The sequence below is a fragment of the Tachysurus vachellii genome, chromosome 2, assembly GCF_030014155.1.
Source record: "Tachysurus vachellii isolate PV-2020 chromosome 2, HZAU_Pvac_v1, whole genome shotgun sequence".
In the NCBI taxonomy this organism is placed as follows: domain Eukaryota; kingdom Metazoa; phylum Chordata; class Actinopteri; order Siluriformes; family Bagridae; genus Tachysurus; species Tachysurus vachellii.
Window position 1 is genome coordinate 38,380,961 of NC_083461.1, and position 17,500 is coordinate 38,398,460.

Here is a 17,500-nt window from a genome sequence, read left to right on the forward strand (position 1 = left end):
ATTTGCTCACAGTTGTAGACCGACAGATACAGGAATTGAGCAGAACTGGTATTATGACCGCAGTACAAGAAGTAAGTCAGTGAAGCCGATAACAGATTTCTTCCCGTCCCAGATCGCTAACTCTCTCACTCTCTCTCTCTCACTCATTTCCTACCGCTTATCCTGACTCGGGTCACAGGGAGCCTGTGCCTATCTCAGGCGTCAATGGGCATCAAGGCAGGATACACCCTGGACGGAGTGCCAACCCATCACAGGGCACACACACACACACACTCTCATTCACTCACACAATCACACACTACGGACAATTTTCCAGAGATGCCAATCAACCTACCATGCATGTCTTTCGACCGGGGGAGGAAACCGGAGTACCCGGAGGAAACCCCAGAGGCACGGGGAGAACATGCAAACTCCACACACACAAGGCGGAGGTGGGAATCGAACCCCCAACCCTGGAGGTGTGAGGAGAACGTGCTAACCACTAAGCCACCGTGCCCCCCCCCAGATCGCTAACGTAACACCAAAATACTCATTCGTAATGTTTTGTGTAAATCCGTTTACCATCTCATCCATGAAATATCTTCGTCCTCGTCCCCGTCCGTGATCAGCGATGATAAACATGGGCAGTGGAGTTCACTCACTCAAGCGTGTTCACCCCATGAAACATTTGGACTCTGGCATTTAGAAATGGCTTTTTTCATGTGAATTTTTTGTAGATCATTAGAAAAAAGGAGGGTAAACTTTTTGGTCTGGAACATCTTGTTCACATCATGTTCTTTTGTTGGTCTTCTGAACTTTCTCTACCTTGTCCTCCTCCTGCTGCCTGATTATCCTAATGTTTAAACCTGTTGTGTGTTAAACCCGCGATTAGTTTGATGATTTACGCCTTCTTCTTTCTTTAGAGCCGTAATTTCCCATGTTCCCCGTCCTTTGTTTCTTGTTGCACTTCCTGGTTTTGACCTTTGCTTGTTTTCCTGTTTTCAGATTAATTATGATGGATTTTAGCTTAATGTTGCCAATCTGTGCTCTAAAGGTCCCTAAGAAATGCCACCTTCTCAGAACACCAAGAAAATCTGAACCATCTGCTGCACTCGTTGGAAAAAGGGTTCTTCGGGTTCTTACGAGATTCCCTTATGGCTAACCTTTGCTCTTAGGTATTGTTAAAAGTGTTAGGTGAGAACTAGGGAGCCTGAAATTGTTAACACACACACACACACACACACACACACACACACACACACACACTAGTCCAATCCCTGTAGAGTACTTTCTCATCATGAGTTTTGGCCGAGACCCAAAGTGCACAGCAATCACAGTTTGACACTGTCTCCAAACTGGGCAAGCACCCAAGCATGGGAATTTCTTCTGCTAGTGCCACTAAGAAATCGGGCACTGACCCAAAGCCTGTGTGTGTGTGTGAGAGAGAGCGAGAGATGGCAGTCTGGGCAAATGCCCAAAACCCAGCCCATTGCGGCGTTGTATCCAGCTGGGCCGAAGCTGTTTACCACGTGTGTGTGTCGTGTTGTTAGTGTGTCGCTGTTTGTGACCCATTATCACCCCCCGTTCCGGCCTCCTGTGGACTGGGCCACCAGCCAAAAGATCAGGGTGGGCAGGCTCCATTCTCCCAGCATTGGGGTGGTTGGTGGTGGGGTGTTGTACATCCATACTCAGACTAGATGACTTTACCGTCCCTGAGGTCACATACACACCAGACACAGACTTGAAAAACACCGGAGAAGCAATGATATTTTTAATTAGCTTTGTATATCCTGCTTCTTGGAACTTAAGTATTCGGTTTAACGAGCTCACGTGGTTGCTCATGTCAGTGATACACTTCCGTTATCATTCATTTGTGCTACCGTTACTTAATTCAGGATTACCTGACAAAATATTTTGCATGTCATATTATTATAATAATTATTAAATAATAAAAAAAATAAAAATAAATAAAAAAATAAAAAAATAGGGTTTTGTTTTGGAATCATTTGACCAGTAATTTGTGAATCCGTGAATCGTTTGACTTCAATTTAGTGGATCAATGAATCCTTTGACTTAAATTAGTGAATCATATAGGATTTTAGTGAATCACTGAATCATAAGAATTTAGTGACTCAGTGAGTAGTTAGACACGAGTGCATCAGTAGATCATAATTGCATGCAGTGAATCAGCGAATCATTTGAAGTTCATTCATTGAATTATTTGAGATTATTTAAAGAATCGGTGAATCGTTTCATATTAAATGAACGAATCAGTGGGTCACATTATATACATTTAGGTCAAATGTTTTGTCCTATCTAATCTAGTTATTATAAAATTCAGTATAACTTGAGCAGGAATGGCACAAAAAATAGTCCAAAACTGTAGTCATGTTGTATCTGTTGTTATTCAGCTCACACACTATAATAATCATAATTATTCTTTTGTTGTATTTAAAAGCATAAATTCATCATCCTCATGCCATGCGATACACTGAGAAGTGCGAGAGGTTCATTAGAGAAAAACCGTACAAGCAAAAGTGCGTGAACTTGTGAACTTAAAAAAATTACCTTTATTTTTAATGAACCAATAAAATTATGTCAAATATTTACAAATAATTACTTCTTCATTTCACATTACAGGTACATAAATCAATAATGCACAAACAACACTCACTCGTCTGCACGTACACTTAGTAGCCTATTTACCCTGGACTGATTTCAGGGGTCAGGACGAATGCCAGATAATTCAGATTGACAGTTCAAACATAAAATAACCCTGAATCGTCGAATCATAAGATTAGCGATAACCAAATGATTTAAAATACAAAAAAAAACAAAAAAAAAAACATACTATCAGTAACGATTATTTCCGGTTCATGGGCTGACTCGAAAACGTCGCATGTATAAAAGTAAAAAAAATAAATAAAAAAATGAAAAATGCTGAAAACAAGTGGCATGGTATCTTTGGCAAATTTTGTACCGCAGTAAATACATTCAAATATTAAGACGACACACAGCACGCAGAAGAAAAAAAACATCGAGATTTGTTCGTAACTACTAGAAAATTCAATAAAAAACACAATTTTTTTTAAAGAAGTAAAATTCCTCCGTATTTTGATGGTTTGTCAATTTTTCTTTCTTTCCTATTTTTTTTATTTTTTTTAATGGGTATCTCTAGCTTTGGTGGAGGCTACAGATATGTCTCTACACGGAGCGTTAGTTTTTTTTTTTCCTGTACCGATTTGAACCGATTGCCGATCGTTTTTCGGAGCGTCGCCGTATTTCCCGACGTCGAATCTTTTTGTGCGATTATTTTTTTCATTTATTTATTTATTTATTTATTTATTTATTTCAAAAAATCCGTAAAAAAATCGTATCGATCCCACAGGAACGGGGAAATGTCTATTAGGAAATGATTACAGACAGAACTTCAGATTGTACACAGAAGGCCACGATAAGGTCATTAACCAAGTCGATTTTAGTCTTTTGTCAGGAAACCTCAGAGTTTGACTAGGCGGCGTGTGAAACTGGTAGATTGGGTAAAAGTTTTTTTTTTTTAAGAATTTAAAAAAAAATTTTTTTATTCTATTTAAAAAAACCCAAGCCCTCTTTTTTGGGGATGACTGCACTGAATCATGGGATACGCTTACACTCTGTGGAGTATTTTGTGACGTCTAGAAACCGAACCGTTTGAGACAAAACCAACCTAAACAAAGACGATTTCCGCTCGGACTCGTTTCTGCGCTTTAACACCAATTAGTTTAACGTCTTAAAGAATCCGAATGAAATCTGGGAAAGGATTTCCATAATTCCACTTGGGATCTGCAAATTTTCACCAGCTGGTATTTCTATTGAATTCTACGTGAAGCGGTTGTGTCGCGTGAGAAGTTAGCGTCCGTATGACGCCGTTAGCTCTCGAAACCGAAAGGAGCAAAAGCTTCTTTTCTCACTCAACAATTTTCCGCCAACATTTAATGTTTCATTCTTGCAAAAAATGAAATAAAATCAGATTAGAAGCGATATGATGCCGTGAGACCCGGCTCGGTTAGCGAGCGCTCTACGAGACGGCGTTAGCGAGCTGATCCGATCAAGCGTACGGATTTGAGAGCTGAACGGATTAAAGTACTAAAGCGCCGCCGCATCCTTTTCTTTGGGTACAGATTGTGGGGAATGTATGAAACTGTTAACCAAAGTAAAAAAAAAAATGAAAATAAATCTTTTGCAGAAGTGAAGATGTTAATTATACATATTGCTATGCTCAAAGGTGTATATTAAATGAAAAAAAAAAACTATTAGCATACAGTAAGGCAAGAGATTCCTTTTCCAACAAAGGAATTACTGTCGTATAATAAAATCTTTTCCTCTTCAGGAAAAACGGATCGATTTTTTCCAGATCAAGGATCCGTTCGATGGAACCGTGATAACGGGTTTAATCCTAAAGGAGTGGGTTAGAAAGGACTGATGAGATTAGCACTGTAGATAAAGAGAAGCGAAGAAAGGCGAGAACGTAGACGTCGGGTTTTTTTTGATGGCACAGCAGGTTTAGCGCGTCGTCGTGGGGAGGGGTGTCGTGTTCACGACCCGCCAGAGGACAAAAGGACTACGTGCATGTGTGTACAGTAATGTCTGAAGCGGCTGACGGGAAGGGCAGGAACCGTACCAGAAAAAGTACCAGAACTGTCAATCATCGTCCTCTGAGCCAATGGGAGCCTTGGGAGAATCTATCGGGGTAACCAGTGGGGTCAAGCCGACGGCAAGGCTGTGTGTTTACAGTCAGATAAAAAAAGGGGGCAGTTATTACGCCTTGAGACTTGTGTGTTTAAGGCAATGGATCTATTTTATGTCAATAAGTGTGAAGAAGTGCATTTTTTTTCCACGAAATGAACACAGACAACACGGTACGAATTCCGATTGATCTTTCTTCTCATTTTCTACAAAGGAAACTGTATGAATTACAAGTTACAAAGGTTAACGTTAGAGCTCGTACAGTTTTCTTTCCAAATTTCACGTTTACCTGTGAAACTTTCCACATTACAAAAAATTACAAAATACAGCAACGCCATTTCTCGTGTAAATTCTTTTCAAATATTTTTGGAACAAAAATTCTGGGCAACGGCGCAGTGTCGCGAACGTTAATTCATCAGGTCGTTTACACGACTCGGTTTGTGGCGAGGGGCGGAGTTAACATTCTTACTTTTTCTTATAAATGTCATAATTTTTGTTCATCGTCAACTCAAGCAAAATCCCCCTTAAAAAAAAAACAAAAAAAAAACACCTTTTTGCTGGTTGAAAATCCTAAAATGACTTTAAATAAAAAAGGAATTCCAGGAGGTCTAACGATTAAAGATCCGTACGATCCGTAAGAACGTCGACAAATTTACAAATAATTACATTACAAGGATAATCCAAGCTTGCAGTTAGGTTCATTTATATAAAAGTCAAGAAATTGCTACTTTGAATTTGTAGTCATTTTTTGTGAAAACACCACAGTGTTATAACGCAATACACATTTCTAGTCGCGACAGACTTGGCCTCGTTCGTTTGGTTTAATCCGTGTGTTCGGTGATCGATTAATTAGTCTTTCTGATTTAAAGATCTGCATTGGTTTCCTTCAGCCTGAAACACACTGGCACTGGTGGGTCTGTTGATTGGCGTGGGGTCCTATGACCTTGTGTTTGTATTTTAGTGACGCGTGGTCATTCGGGATGACTGGATAGAAAAAGTAAAGGCACTGTCCTCGATTTTTCAGCTGGTGTATTTCAGGTTCATAATGCCTCAGACTAAAAGGTTCAAAGGTCGCCAGGAGCATCGTGGCGAACGGCATCAAGGGTTTATTTAGAGTTGCGTAACACGCAACTTAAGGTCTACGAACAAAGGTTTTTCTAATGCTACGTTTACAGTTCAGAACGTAAAAAAAGAACGTGAAAACTATCAGCGTCTTTATATATTGTATATTCATAGATATAATATTCTTTTTTTTTCCACATTTCACGTCAAAAGTTTTGGTGTTCGTGACTAAATCTACAATGTTCTCCACTCGGTAAAAAGCTACTCGGAAATGCACAGCGTATCCAAAAAACGCGAAGGATAAACAAAAGATCTGGGAACACACAGCACGAACAATAGCTAAATAAAGGACACGTTTCTTTCCTCATCCACTAGAATCTAACGTTAGATATGAATACTGGGATCCAGAAGAAGCTTGCATGGCAGTAAACGATCGCTGCGTTGTACATCTTAGACGGGTTCTGTCATGATGACGCTATGTACAGGTTGCGTTTGAGTTCGCTAAGGCCTTCACCACGGTTTCATGCATTGTCTTGGCGCAGAATGGAGGAAATAAAAAAGAGGGATGGATGGAAGAAGTGAGGGAAGGAGGGAAGAGTGTATGGCTGAATGATTTGTCTCCATTTTTACTTTCTAGAATTGGATCTTTGGGGAGGTTCAGGAGACTGACAGCACTTTCTCCAGCGGAGGAAAGAAAGAAACGTAGGAGATGAAACGTTTTCCAGGATCCGTCATAAACGCTCGTCGGCGCTCGTCGGCGTCCTCTGGAAGGAACCTCGTTTTTGTTCCGTTAGGTAGACGAGCGCACCTATAAACATAGCAACCTACTTCATTGGATCTATTACCTTACATTTACCTCAGAGAACACAAATGTACATGTACCATGTTTTTTTTTTTTTTTTTACTTCCTGTTGAGAAAGTCCAGGCTAGACAACATACCTCCCTCACCGTCTTATCACAGTTTCAGAATAAGCAGAATTCAATTATTTATTTATTTTAAACAAGGAGACAGACCTGTCTACATAGAAGTAATGCTCTCTTAGAGAAAAAAAACTGCCTACGAAACCTTTTGTTACAGGTGATTATTTTTGGCACGTCGCCAGAGACAGCATTGTTAAAAAAAATAATGGCCACGTTTCTCTTTCACCAGTGAGCAGTTTTCTGTTCTGATCTTATTCAAGCAAAACACTTGAATTTTACTCCGCAAATTAAAATTCCATTTCTTTTTTCCTATTTCTTTTTAAAAACGTCTCCTGCTAGAAGTGGATCTGGTGTCCGCGGTAAACTTTTACACATACTTTTTTTTTGTTTTTTTTTTTTGAATATATATTACTCTGTCTCCATCATAAATAGCTTTAATTCTGACAAACGTACAGGGCATTTTGTACACGAGTAAAGAGCTTTTATCTACACGCAGGAAGAGAGGAGGCGCTAACACGCTCCGCCTTTTATCGAACGAGTACGGCAATTCTGTGCGGTTCGCAGTATAATATGACTGACGTACATTATTATTATTATTATTATTATTATTATTATTCTTTTTAAAAATGATTTTAATCTTTTTCATTATGTAGGTCATCATTTCATTAGTCGGGTATCTTAGAAATAGGTGCTAGTTAGCCTAATGGGTTTAAATCTCTAAATTTCTAGTGGTGAATAGTGTGTGTGTGTGTGTGTGTGTGTGTGTGTGTATGTGTTTGGCCCAACATGGCGGCACAAAAGTTCTGGAATAAAAGGACAAGCTTTAGTGCGACTGATGTGGAAAAAAGATTTAGTCTCTCTCGCTCTCTCCCGCTCTCTCTCTCTCTCTCTCTCTCTCTCTCTGTTCATCTCTCCTCTCCTTCGCTCCGTGTAGCTCTCCTCGCTTTCTCTTTCTTCCTCTCCTCTCAGTGGCGGTCATAGGCGCTGGCTGTAGTCGTGGCTGCAGGTCCTGAACCCCGCGTGGCTGCGCCGTAATAATACGGAGACCCTGAAGGACAAAACGTACATCTTATCGGTCAGATGTCACATAATAATCTACAGTGTTAGTGATACAAATTTCAATTCTGGACTCTATTCAAATTCTACGTCTCAAGTCAATGTCAATTATTCCATTATCATGTACTATAGTTACTATTAGCTTACAAGAGCTAGCGATATTTCTTATTCATAACGGCCAAAATAGACCTCAGTCTCCACCAAACACACTTCAGTTTCATCTCTAAAATCTTGCTGATTTATTATAACCAAGAGCATTAACATTAGCAGATTGTTACTGGCTTCATTTTCAGATCATTTTCCTGACACTTAGTGTTAATTTCGTCACCTATTTTTAATTTAGTCTTAGTCTTGTGCCAAATGTCCTTGTTAGTTTTAGTCAGATTTAGTCATTCACATATCTTTTTTTGTTAGTCAAGTTTTAGTCGACTAAAAGTCTTTTAATTTTAGTCTAGTTTTAGTCAAAAAATTGTAGTCTTTTTTTTAAAATAACACATTACACTCGAACTTGACCGCACATCACATTTTTTACTTTATTGATACTGCTTTTAATCGTAATGCAAAGACCGGTCATCGGGACATAAGCTGTCATGTACAATAAAAGAGTCTGCGCAGCGACAGAAAATATAATTTAACACAAAAAGCCTGACTAGACCAGGGGTGGACTTGTGCTCAGGAGTTTTTTGTTTTTTTTGAGCGGAGTGTGGACGAATTCTTTCTACACACACACTAAACAGCGCGAAGCCGCGAACTCGTCCTGAATATTTTAAAGGCGTAACAGCTGATTAAAAAGCAGAGACAATTGTAGACGAAAATGAAGAGAGATTTTATTTTATACAAAACATTTTCGTCTCGTCTTTTTTTGTCAACAATAATGCATGTTAATTTAGTCTTAGTCAGTGTTTTTGGACAGTGGTGCGGTCTCGTCATCGTCTCGTCTTAGTCGTGAAAAAAAAAGGTTGTTGACGAATATGTTTCGTCTCGTCTCGTCTGACAAAATTTACATTACTGACACTAAGGCCACGTTCACACTGCAGGTAAAAGTGGCCCAAATCTGATTTTTTTGGGGTCAAGTGACCAGGTCAGACTTCTTCAGGAGTAGTGTGAACATTCAAATCTAGCCCAGATCTGATTTTTTCAAATCAGATTCAGACCACTTCCATATGTGGTCCTGAATCAGACCCAAATCTGATTTTTTCCAATGTGGCCGCAGTGTGAACAACCGAGGCGGATTTGATGCGACTTTTACGTCAATCTACATCGACATTCGTCACAATTATGCGCCGGCGAGTTCGCACACAAACGTGACTACGCCTACAAAATGGATCAAATAATCAAAAGTTGCCCTCGACATCCGAAAATTTTCAAAACACTGCGTCTCTGTGCTGCCGTTACACAAACATTTAGAAAGAAAAGCAAAAACGCTTACTTCCTCCATAACCTCGCCAACTTTAGCGCAGCGGCGTGCTGCGTGTGATGTCATTGTTATTGTTCGTTTGCCCATGCGGGTCAGTTCGAAACAGCAAACAGTTCACACTGGTATCTGATATAGGCCACATTTTAAAAGGTAATGTGAACAGCCAAAAAAAAAATCAGATCTTAGCAAAATATCCAAATTGAGCATTAAGACTTGCAGTGTGAACGCGGCCTTAGACATTCTTAATGAGCAGATTTCCGCATACAGCTCCGCAAAAAGGTTTGAGGATGAATTCCAAGCATGTTGAAGCGGTTTTTACACATTTGCTGGTTTTGTCATAGTGACAAAAGCCAGAACTTGTTTTGATTTTTTTGTACGTATGTATTTATATACGTCCACGTCTGATCATGTAGTGATTCAGTGGCTCGTGTGAAAATGCAGACACTAAAATCACCTTGGTGGAACTAACACTTGGCTATGCAGTAATAGACCTAGTCTAACACTTTGCTGTAATTATTATTTTTATTATGATCAGTGGTGTAAATGCATGCTGGTTGTTAAAAAGATGGCTGATCTGGTCTTACTCCATGATGTTATTCTCACTGAGATCGCAAGTCATTATTCTCTACAGGAAGAAACCCATTTCAAGACGCGAAGACACACATCTGTCTCGATCAGTGTGTGCTGGTATTAAGAGCTGATGGACTCTTAAAGATGAAAAGCCTTTAGTATCAGACTGACTTCACCATCAGACAGAAATTAGAGGAAGGATGAGAGGAAGAGAATAAAGGAGAGGTAAATGGACGGATGGACAGATGGAGCTCTGGGGTTTTACACAAAGTAATTGTGCATGAATGTGTGTATAGGGTGTGTTTTGTATCTGAAACAGGGTGACTGTAAATAGTTTCACACACACACACACACACACACACACATCCGTCTGTCAAAACAGTATCATGTCTGAAACTCACTCACAGCAACAGGAAATACTCAAGGCTCTGTAGTAGGAAGAGGTCAAATGTATATAACACACACGATCTTGCACTTGCTTAGTGTCACTTCAGCTGACAGACACATTGAGAAGCCATGTCTGGGTATTTGTTCTGTGTGTGTGTGTGTGTGTGTGTGTGTGTGTGTGTGTACCTCCGGGTTGTGTGGTCTGGCTGGGAAAAAGGCCTGAAGAAGCTGCTCTTTCTGAGCCTAGAAGAGAACCGTACTCCTGCTGGAACACTGCAAACAAACCACACACCCCATCGTGTAAGAAGTGAGACAGGACTGAAGACAGCCTGTTTCTCTAATGCCATAATACATGAAATACATAGTGTTTGTGTCATATCAGATTATTGTGAACAGGAATTTTGCTTCTCAGTGCTTCCTCGTACTGAGGGAACAAAGCATAGCTTCACTTAGGGCCTTTTTACACACGGTCACTTCATGTGTTGTCTCTGATCCGATAGCTATCTGATTTGTTAAAACTGTTCCATTTACATTAGGCCACATAAACGCGTCTCGGCGAATCGGATATCAATCCGATCTTTTTACTCCCGCCCAATATGCAAATATATTTTACCTCATTTCCGAGGTAATTGAAATAGAACACGCTTTGGTGAATGCGGTTGCTACAAAAAACAGCATTTACTGTTTGCTGCATTTTCGGTGGCGGCAGCAGTGCATTTTAAGACCAAACGAGACACCTGGGTGAAAGATTGGAGCCAGAACTGGTGGGAAAACATATTTGTTTCTGGCGCGATGCACGACTCGTGAGTCACCTGCGAGTGACATCATCCGTTTGGGAGGAGTATAGCGCTGACGTATATCGGATAGCTATCTGATCACAGAAAACGCATGAAGTGACCAGGTGTAAAAAGACCCTTATAGAGGACATCTTGTGGCAGATCGAAGCTTCTTTGTAGATCGCTTTCATGGCTTCTTCCATCAGAGCTGTTTGTAAACGAAGCACTATTTGTTTTAAGATTGTCTGGTCAGAGAAGGACTGTGTTCACAGCGAGAAAGCTTTGCATGAACACCACAAAACCTTTCTTGAAAGATACAGGTTGTTGTTATTTGGATCTGTTCACATGCAAACTCAAAGGTTCCTGGTTTGTTCCTGTGATTGTGGGTTCCAGCTGGGTTCTTCAGTTTCTTCCCGTTTTCCATCCTGGTTGGTGGACTGGTCAATAAATTGCGCCAGTTTGAATTTGTGTAGTGCCCTGCAATGGACTGGAATCCTATCCAGGGTGTATTCCTGCCTCAAGTGTTCTCAGGGTAAGCTCCTGGATCGAGCGCAACCCTGACCGGCACTTACTGAAGATGAACGAACATATGAATGTGAAGGAGTGCTGTTTTGTCCTGACGTTCCATCATCAGACCTATTAAACCTGAGAGCTGAGAGAATTCAACGACAGCCCTTAGACCCTCTCATAAGTGTGCTTGGATTTTTCTTTCTGTTCCTTGCTCAGTATAAGAAAACACCTTGCTTCAGTTTGTTCAGTGTGTGTCTGTTTAACACTCTCACTCACTCTCACTATCTGAACTACCTCGTGTCACGGGGAGCCTGTGCCTATCTCAGGCATCATCGGGCATCAAGGCAGGATACACCCTGGACGGAGTGCCAACCCATCACAGGGCACACACACACACTCTCATTCACTCACGCAATCACACACTACGGACAATTTTCCAGAGATGTCAATCAACCTACCATGCATGTCTTTGCACCGGGGGAGGAAACCGGAGTACCCGGAGGAAACCCCCGAGGCACGGGGAGAACATGCAAACTCCACACACACAAGGCGGAGGTGGGAATCGAACCCCCAACCCTGGAGGTATGAGGAGAACGTGCTAACCACTAAGCCACCGTGCCCCTTCTGTTTAACACGTACTAGAGAAAACCTTTGAACATTCCTCAGAAGTCCCACTGTGATTTGGTCTGCTTAGAGTTTTTCCTGTTCAAACACACCTAACCTGGTCAACTAACCTTGTGCTAGACTCCAATCATCCAGGGCCAGATCTGTTAAGGTTAGAGGTGTGTGTACTGTATGTGAGTGTGTGTGGTGTGTTTACCCAGCAGGCTTGGATTGGTGAACCTCCATGACTCATTGTATGTAGAATACTGCGGGTGGGAGTATGGACTGCCCGAGAACTCACCCCCTGCCATGAGAAACACAGAAGAAGAACATAAGGGCTTTACAGTGGACACGAGGCAGAATCTGAAAGAGTGCAAGTAGTGGGAGTGTGTAAAACTCCACGACTATCGAATGAGTGCAAGTGTCAATTTGCGATGGTTTTTCTCCTCCGTTGCTTCACTAGTTTCCGTTCTCTCATTCTCCCTCTCAAGGGAACTCACTCCCTTCACTGACTGCCACAAGCTTTCCCTTTCTCTCGCTTTCTCCCTCCATCTCAGACTCTGTCGGTTCTGCCTGGCTGCTTTCGTGGCCCCCCTCCCCACCGCATGTCAGCCCCCTGCTGAAAGAGAGCAAGAGCGAGACAGAAAGAGAGGCGTAAAAGCGATACACAGAGGAATAAAGTAGAGGATGAACAGTAAAGAGATCCAGGGAGAGGTGCCGTAATCGATTTTTCACTCAAACTGATATTTCCAGCATTTTTTATTAACATTTTTGTTAGAATCCCCCCCTTACGTCCTTGTCGTGAGTTTTTAAACTATTGACTTTATAATTAAGACACTGGTTTACTAATTAAGACCAAGGGAATAAGGTACATGACACTTAATACTGGAAGAAATTTTATAAGCCCTAAGTTGTTACTCAATTATTAATTTGTGAGTTTTGTCTCAAATGTATTTTCTTGTCTTTTTTGTCCAATTATTTGCTAATTATTTCTAGCAGGTTTTTCTTGTTCTTCTGTTGTTGGTTGGTTGGTGGGGCAATAGGTAGCATTGCCACCCCCATTGTCCTCAGATTGATACTGAGCTTGAGTAACTGATTCACTGTGGATTTACGTGGGGTCTTTTGGTTTTCTCGAATCTTTAAAAAACATGTTAGTTGGTGAACTTGCCCAGGGGTGTGAATGAGTGTTAGCAAGGTACCTTGCAATGGACTAATACCCCAACCAGTATGTATTCCCACCTTGTGCCAGTGTTTCTGGCATAGACTCCAGATTCCCTAGGGCCCTGACAGTATAAAATGGTCACCCAGATGAATAACAAAAAAATCTTTTGCTTTCTGGTCAAGGGGCAATAGTTCATAGAGATGCCGTAGGGCATGTAGTGCCATTAATGCTTGTAGTTTCAGTTACGACCACCTTGTCATTCCAAGTGACAGGTTGTTTAGTGAAGGAGAATGAAGGAAAACCAGGATGAGTTGATACTAGGGGATCAGGGGGTCCCAATCAACAATGGTAAGGAAACCTGTCAACATGGGTGGAGCTGCTAGGAGGCAGGACCTCGAACTATCTCTGTAATAGTATTTTGTTTTTTGTTTTTTTTACAAGCAGCAAAGTTCTTAAACAGCTAAGACATACATCAGAGTTTGGAAGAACATCACATCCTGAAACCATAACTTTGTTGTTTTTGTTTTCTTTTAGACTGAGTCTGAGAGCGCTCATCAACGTCTACAAGTGTGTCTACTTCTTAATGAGACCAGTTTTTAGAGTAGTTAATGAGTCAGGCCACTGACAGACAGCAGGGTGACACTGTTGCTCTAAATATAATACACTTTTCCTGTGTCTGAGTGTCAGGCCAAATCTCTGCGGGTTTGTAAATCTGTGTTGGCTGTGAAGTCGGCGGCAAGCGAAACCATAAGCAAAGCTGGAGGAGAAGAACAGAGTGCGCGGGAGAATGGATGAATGAATTAGTCAAGGGTCAGCGATGATTCTCATTAAAAACAAATTACTGATGTTGAGAGGGGACAGCTGTGAGACTGGGGCCTAATGGCCCTTCCGTCCTGGCTCAGAACTCGAATACAACCCCCCCTTTAAACTGTCCGTCACCCTCCACACCCCCCTCCCTCCTCGACGTCCCAGAACCCCCTGGGAGTGCTGTCAACCTGGCAGACAGGAAGTGGCAAAGACAAGCGCACCTCCCACAGGGACCTCGGCAGAAATAAAGCAGGGGTGAGAAGGAAAGATAAAGAAAGAGCTGATAGCAGAGAGTGTTGGTACAGTACATAAAGACATTAAAACAAAGAATTTCTTGGTAGATAGTTTTGGGTCTTGTTAGCATTTGATGCCATGAGACTCCCTGTGATTCCTGCCATCACAACCTATTTAGGTCATTGCGATCAGTTGGTATCATTAAACTCTAAAATCAGGTGATGCTAAAGTCAGATTAGACAACTGCCTCTACCAAGAAAGGTCCAATGTCTCCCCCAAGCTAACCCAAAGTACTCATGGGATTAGTGAGAAAAAGAGGGCTGAGGGACTCACCAGGTACCATTCCTGTGAGCGATGGGGCTGAGTAGCTGCCCTGGCCGGCTGGGGGAACATGAGGAGGGTAACCTGGAAGCGTAGTGCTACCTAAATCACGACCTGGGAGAAAAAAATGGACTATTACTTAAAAGCATTACAGAATGTAATTTGTTATAATCTACAAGCCTTTTAGGTACTCAGGAGGTGCTCAGGTCCCAGTCGTAAAAGACGTTAGAATGCTATGCAATAGCGTACAGTATGTAGGGTTTTTTTTCAAGACTCTCGCATAACATAGAACAATTAAAATAGTTTTTTTATTTATGCAAACCTGAAAGAAAAATATATTAATGAGATATAATAGCAAAAGCTCAGTGACTAAAGAAGGAGTGTCCAGGTTGAGCTTTTGTAACAAACATCTTTCTTTTACAATACAACACATTTTATTTGATTATTTTAACATGGATTAATGTGAACGAGCAGTAACTATAGAAACAGTAACACGTCGTCCCTGCGATTTGAAATATACACCGAACCGCAGTAGGGATTTTTTTCAAAAATAGCCGTCTTTAAAGCTACGTCTGTCCGCGGTCGACTGCCACAATGACACTTTACATGGATTAAGTGACCCCTGTGTGGTTAAGCATTTCCCTTTTCTTTAGCACCTGAGGTCATGTCTCTGGATCCGTAATGGTGCAATTAAACAAACAAACACACACTGATGTGTGACAGAGTCTGGCTGTCTCTGCTGTAGCTTTTTGTACAGTTAGACATTTTACATGTTCCTTATGCTGACCTCGCTCTCTCTCTCTCTCTCTCTCTCTCTCTCTCTCTCTTTCTTATTTATCACCAGACTTCTGTCTTCTTTTTTTATTTGACAAAAAACATTTGTGAGTTTTTATTAACTTATTATTATTAGTAGTAGTAATAGTAGTAGTAGTAATAATAATAATATTCTTATTCTTATTAGTATTTAGACGTTATTTTAATTCGATTTAGATGTTAATTGAATCTGAAATGTATCTCTCTCTCTCTCTCTCTCTCTCTCTCTCTCTCTCTCTCTCTCTCTCTATCTTTATATCTTTCTCTCTATTTTGTGTGTGTGTGTGTGTGTGTGTGTGTGTAGTTGTATTAGGATACATGACAGCGCCGTCATACTGAATCATGTGCTCGAGTGCAGTGCAGTGCTGAAGACTAGAGGCCATTCATCATCATAAACACTCCTTCACACTCCTGCCATCGATCTCACTCAACACACACACACACACACACACACACACACACACACACACTGCACAGATACAGGTGGCTACACAAAGGGGAGAAGTTTAATAAAGAAAAAGCTGGAAAGATCTGTGGACTAAAGAGGAAATGGATCCTTGTGAAAATAAATAAATAAATCGGTAAATCTAAATAATTTCATCTAGGTGGATTTCAGCTTAACGAACTTACCAATTATTGGAATTAAGAGCAAAATCAAAATCTAGTACTGTTCAGACCAGTCTCAGGCGTCATTGGGCATCAAGGCAGGATACACCCTGGACGGAGTGCCAACCCATCACAGGGCACACACACACACACTCTCATTCACTCACGCAATCACACACTAGGGACAATTTTGCAGAGATGCCAATCAACCTACCATGCATGTCTTTAGACCGGGGAGGAAACCGGAGTACCCGGAGGAAACCCCCGAGGCACGGGGAGAACATGCAAACTCCACACACACAAGGTGGAGGCGGGAATCGAACCCCCAACCCTGGAGGTGTGAGGAGAACGTGCTAACCACTAAGCCACCGTGCCCCCCGGTGGAAGGTTACTTTCAAATAAAATGTTCAGTGTCTAATCGAGTCCTCTTCATATTCATGACATCAAAACTTGCCGGCTGCAGCAAACCAAAAATGCGTCTGCTTCTGTGTGTCGGATTTCGCAAGTCGGCGGTTATGACGCGTATTTTGAGCGACAAAAAAATTAAACACGGTTTATTTTAATGTTACAAGAGCATCATGATCTTAGAATTTCATTTTTTTTTTAAAAAACTAACTAACTAAAATAAAATAAATTTAAATTAAATATTTATTTTCCAAATCTACAGGGAGCCGCAGCAGAGGGATGAAAGAGCCACTTGCTGCTCCCGAGCCGCGGGTTGCCGACCCCTGGTCTAGTGAATAGTTAGTGAATAGTTAGTGAATAGTTAGTGAATAGTTAGCCATCTAACCAACCATTCATTATTTATTCACTAAATACACCGGTAACAATGGTGGTTACTTACTAACTTAAACCTGTATAGAAAATAACAAAAGCTACGTCCATTCTTTTACCTCACTACGTACCATAACTGTGCTATAGCTGTATAAATTTTACTGGCTGTACAGTGGAAATATTAGCTGATCCTCCATTTTAGCTCTAAAGCATTTCGATGAAAAGTTTGTCAAAGGTCCATGCAGCCAGAGCAGCTGTGGTATTGGTTAAAGATGTAAATGTCCAATTCACTTCCATAATGAACTGAAATCGACCTGCGAAACTAGTATGTGTGTTGAATTCCGATCGTATTCTGCTGAATGAAAGCTAACTCGTCGTTCTAAAGTCCCCAGTAGGAAAAACTGAGAAAAACAGAACAAGAAATATAGGATAGAGGACAGGATGGATAGACACATCTCGCCTCTTGTCCTGTCTCCAGGGCTGCCATGTTGGACACTTTTAGCAAGTGTGCTGCGACAGAGAGACATTAGCGAAGACCGGGTACTAATCCACTCCGGGTCAGTGGACAGGGCAAACGATAGATAGAGAGGGAGAGACGGAGGGTGAAGTCAGACAGGGCCACGTCCTCCGAGAGCAACTGTCAGCCGAAGGAACGGACGGCGAGTAAAGGAAGGAAGGAAGGAAGGAAGGAAGGAAGAGACGAGTGGTTTCTCTACAGCCAGGGCCAAAAGAGTCAGATCTGACAAGCTTCCAGGTTGGACTTGCTCTTCTGTCTCG

General features: G+C 41.3%; 1 protein-coding gene across 3 annotated transcripts in view; it reads right to left on the bottom strand.

Moving 5' to 3' along the window:
• Nucleotides 1–2,526: 2,526 nt before the first annotated feature.
• pax5 (paired box 5) overlaps nt 2,527–17,500 on the bottom strand; it is a 50,544-nt gene continuing 35,570 nt past the window's right edge. For all 3 annotated transcript variants that reach the window (XM_060864610.1, XM_060864608.1, XM_060864609.1), the window contains exons 8-11: nt 14,543–14,644; nt 12,224–12,310; nt 10,304–10,390; nt 2,527–7,735 (exon numbers count right to left, since the gene is read on the bottom strand). In XM_060864610.1, the coding sequence (XP_060720593.1) occupies nt 7,653–7,735; nt 10,304–10,390; nt 12,224–12,310; nt 14,543–14,644 (359 nt within the window). In that variant the 3' untranslated portion in view covers nt 2,527–7,652. The remainder of the gene's footprint in view (nt 7,736–10,303; nt 10,391–12,223; nt 12,311–14,542; nt 14,645–17,500) is intronic.